The 4,335-nt window shown below is 40.8% G+C and overlaps 1 protein-coding gene across 4 annotated transcripts in view; it reads right to left on the bottom strand.

The window, feature by feature from the left end:
- Positions 1–578: 578 nt before the first annotated feature.
- Positions 579–4,335, bottom strand: part of pip5k1bb (phosphatidylinositol-4-phosphate 5-kinase, type I, beta b) — a 35,501-nt gene continuing 31,744 nt past the window's right edge. For all 4 annotated transcript variants that reach the window (XM_079690803.1, XM_079690802.1, XM_079690804.1 and 1 more), the window contains 2 exons: positions 2,437–2,560; positions 579–1,817 (listed from right to left, as the gene is read on the bottom strand). In XM_079690803.1, the coding sequence (XP_079546929.1) occupies positions 1,815–1,817; positions 2,437–2,560 (127 nt within the window). In that variant the 3' untranslated portion in view covers positions 579–1,814. The remainder of the gene's footprint in view (positions 1,818–2,436; positions 2,561–4,335) is intronic.

Genomic DNA, 4,335 nt, shown 5'->3' with positions numbered 1-4,335 from the left:
GCAATAGCACTGTTTACATTTAGTAGTACTGCTGTGAAAGTGAGGGTCATTTCTTAAAGTGGGCCTATTGTGCTTTTTGTGTTTATCCCTCTCCTGTAGTATGTTATAGGTTTGTGTGCATGTAAATGGTCTGCAAAGGCTAAAATCCCCAAATTCATTCCAGAGGGATTTTCTCTCCCACACACTGAAATGCCTCGATTGTAGTTCTTTGTTTATTTCTGTAACATTGTGACTTTACTATGTAACACTCGTGGTTATATTGGCTAGCACTCCCAACACATTGCATGCCATAGTCATAGGCAAGGGGGTGGGACCTCTCTCAGCGGTTGACCAATCACAACAGTGCCGGCCAGCTAACCAATCAGAGCAGACTGTGCTCGGACAGAGGGTCAAAAGAGGTGCTGCAGTACAGGTAGTATGCGAAAAATAAAGATTTTTTTGAACGTTAAAGCATGGAGACATGTCCCAGTAGAGGCACAACATATAAATTCAATCTGAAATTCTGCATAATGAGGCCCCTTTAAAATCCCAAAACAAAGACTTTTTCAGAAGCATCATAAGCTCAACAGAAGACCCTGACATTTTAGCCATTTATTTATACGAGTCTAAATATAAATATGCATTGTCTTTACATTCAGCGATTTATAGTATTTTTCAGCAAATGGTAAAATATTGAGATTTACATAATAAATTATGTTCTCAACAGACGTGTGATCGTGGAATTTAACATTTATAGTCGGATAGGGTCATGATGATGGCATCGGACAGCTTCTAATTGTAGGCTGCATGTTCCATAACTTCTTGAAGAGGACCCACTTTTTCAGTATCAAAGGATATCCTGAGTTAAAGCATCGTCAGTCACCTCACAAAACTATTAGCTCCACATCAAAAATGATCCACGTTGTTCCTTCACTGTCTCTGTACATGTAGCATCAAGGACTTACAGAGGTGTGCATTTGTAAAAGAGGAAATAAAAGTGCATATTCACATATCCAAAATGTGTGCTTATGTCAGGTAGCCCACCCACTAAAGCAAGTTCTTCAGAGAAAAATATTTCTTACAGTAATCATAACCGATGTCCAAAGTGCCTTTTTGATCGAGAGCGAGTGCACCGTCCCTCGGCTCTGTGCTTCGTCAAAGGTCCTGTAACTGTCCTTCCTCTCTTCAGGTTATCGTCAAGGCATCGCGAACAACAGCCCAGTAAGGGAAAAAGGGTTGCTGCTTGAACCACGTCACAGTCTGTGTTTGGCCTCCGGAGCTTCAGAATCCATCATGTTTGTTCATGAGAGTCTTTTCTCAGCGTTGCTGGCTTGTGTCACGTCCTCGTTCATCAGGGACAAAGACGACGTCATACATTCACTGTAAACATTTCTCTTCTCATCAGCAACATTGCAAACTTTAAAAAGGTCTGGTCAGCAGAGAAACACGGTCAATGAAATGTATCTACCCTCTCCTCATATGTATTAAGATATGATAAATATCTGGATCTTTGTGTAGGCCATGGAAACAGAATACATATATAAAACTTAATGGCACTGCGTTGATGCATGCTCTAAAAAGCGACACAGCCTGGTGTTCATCACATTACATTAGTCACATTGTTCCTGCAGACGTCCATCGCATGTCCGTCGTCGTGTCTTCTTTTAGTCCGTCAACCGGTGGAGGATCTCTGTCTTTCTTTATGTGTTGGCAATACGAGTGGCAACATGGATCTAGCAGCACAGGAAGTCAAAGGCCAGCCTGGTTGGTTAAATGGAGTGCGGTGATTGTCTGATGATTGGCAGGAGGAGATGGAGGTTTTAACGCTGCTCTTTTCACTGCCAGGGACAAGAGAGAAAAGGGAGATCATCAATGTGGCAAAGGCCTGAAGGTGAACAAGCTGAACATCTAGGGGTCTTCAAACTTTTTTCACTGAGGGCCACATACATGAAAATATACGAAGGGCTGGGCCACTCAGTAGAGGTGAGGTATATTGCCTCATAAATTAAGTTATAAGTTAGCAAAATCAATCAAATGTAGGTCAATTAGGCTTGATACTTGAATATGCTTTAAGAAAGATCTCCTTAGGGTTTCATTTATTTTGTTAACAGCTCATCCCGTAAAACAGAAGCGCCTGATTGCTTATAAGAGGAAATATGAAGGGTCTATTTCAAGCTTGTTATACAAATAGGTTAATGGGCTTTTTTCTTATCAACTTAGATTTGTTAGAAATAGTTTTAAACTTGAATTGCACTTATTAACACATGAATACACTACTGAGTAATATATATAAAACAAGTACAATCCAAGACAAGCACAAGTTTCATTTGTGGGCCATATTCCATACTTTTACAATCTGCTGAGTGTCGCATTTGGCCCCCTGATCTAGAACCAACACCTTTTTATAAAGACAAAACCTAATTGACCCCACAGGGACCTGAATGGAGGAACACTCACCAAGTACACATCCAGAACCGAGCCGTCATCGCGGTCTAGGTCCACATCCATGGTGCTCTGCTCCGAAGTGAGGCAGATAGCGCTGTCCTCCAGGGTGAACGTGGAGCTGGAGGCAGCGTCATCTCTGAAAGGGAACAATAGTTCTTCATATTAACCTACGTAGGAGACACCACTTGGTGTTTATAGTCTGGGTCAGAGGCAGCTGTCCAAACAGTGCTTAGAAAGTGATGAGAAAACACAGCCTCCCCAAACAAATCACATACTATTGCAGAGAGTCTGACATCAAAGAGACAAAGAGATGTACCGACTGCGAGCATGATGGGAAACCTGTCTGCGGCCGGCCTCAGCGAGAGGCTTACAGTCTCACAAATGTCTCACAGGAAATGAAGAAAATCTCCTTAAGATTGGCCAGATGTGAACACGGTGACATAATGCAAGCCTTGCTGTGATGGTACGAACCTAAGAATGTAATTGTTGTAGAAAATTGCACAACCTTTACTTTGATTTGAAATTCTGATTTTAATGCTTGAATACTTAGGAAAAACTTAAAAGATATGATGATTTGCTTTGATTAAACCATCCGACATATTTAAGTAACTAAAACCCTGAGTGTGTTAACAGATTATTAATTGGCACCAATTTTTTGAGAATTATTTTAATCCTACTTTAATAATTTTTTTTAACTTTCTTTTTCGGAAAAAATGCAGTGCTTTTACCTAACTATATTTACAGAGTGGTATTAGTACTTTTATGTCAAATAATCTGAATACTTTTCCCACCACTCGATATTAACAAAAACTAGAACATGAAAAATAAATTTGGAAATAGAAAATGGCTTTACAAAATAATTCACAAACGTATCGGAGAGTAAAACCTACAGAGGCAAAGAAAGGTAAAAGACACAAAACCTCTTCACTTAAAACTTACCACCAGCAAATACAAGGACTTCAACAATGAGAGCCTGCATCAACACCTGAGTCATGTGACTAGGTGTAGCTTGACCTTTAGGAGAGAGCATTGTTGTTTCTCTACATTTCTGCCACTTGAGAGCGGTTTCCCAGGTATTCACATCAGGTGACTTCCTGATAAAGAATGTGATTTTTACACTTTTATGACTTGTGAGAAATTCAAAATGAAAGCCAGGTGGAGAGGAGCTCAATCCCACCCTTACACATCACACACCCCCGAGGTGTTAGCTCTGTAACTGGGGCACCGGCTGTAAGACAGGGCTGATTGTTGGTGGGTATATACAGTTGCCACGCCACAACATTGTCCTCTTTTGTCCCATTGTTTCTGCAGCATAATGGCACAAAGTAAGGCCACGTCAAAGCCCCTGTTTACATATGTATGAAAACAGTTGACAGAACAATGTCAGCGCAGCAGCAGGTGACTGATGAAGCCTCAGAGAGCGAGCTGAACCTGACACTGCTGGACAGAAGGACAAAAGGACAGGGGAAAGATGGGAAACACATAAAGGGTGGAGGACAACGTTTTAAACGGCAAAAGGCAAATTAATCCTAGCCACCCTGATGATAGAGTGTAACAAAATAAATGTGGTGTAGTTGTATTACAATCTAATCTTTTATTAGATTGTAATATAGTATGATACATTGAATGAATAATAATAGAAATTGATGTGAGAACTTCTGGCTGATAAATAAGCCAGTGAAGGCTTTCAGGCCGTTCATTGGAAAAAGGAATGTTGTGCTTTATGAATATTCCTCTTTTTCTGTCTTGTAAATGTAACAGTACCCACCATCACATCACGTGTGTGTGTGTGTGTGTGTGTGTGTGTGTGTGTGTGTGTGTGTGTGTGTGTGTGTGTGTGTGTGTGTGTGTGTGTGTGTGTGTGTGTGTGTGTGTGTGTGTGTGTGTGTGTGTGTGTGTGTGTGTGTGTGT

This window comes from Notothenia rossii (assembly GCF_949606895.1).
Source record: "Notothenia rossii genome assembly, chromosome: 6".
Lineage (NCBI taxonomy): Eukaryota > Metazoa > Chordata > Actinopteri > Perciformes > Nototheniidae > Notothenia > Notothenia rossii.
The sequence above is the reverse complement of the archived record's forward strand: the minus strand, read 5'-3'. Positions and strand labels throughout refer to the sequence as shown.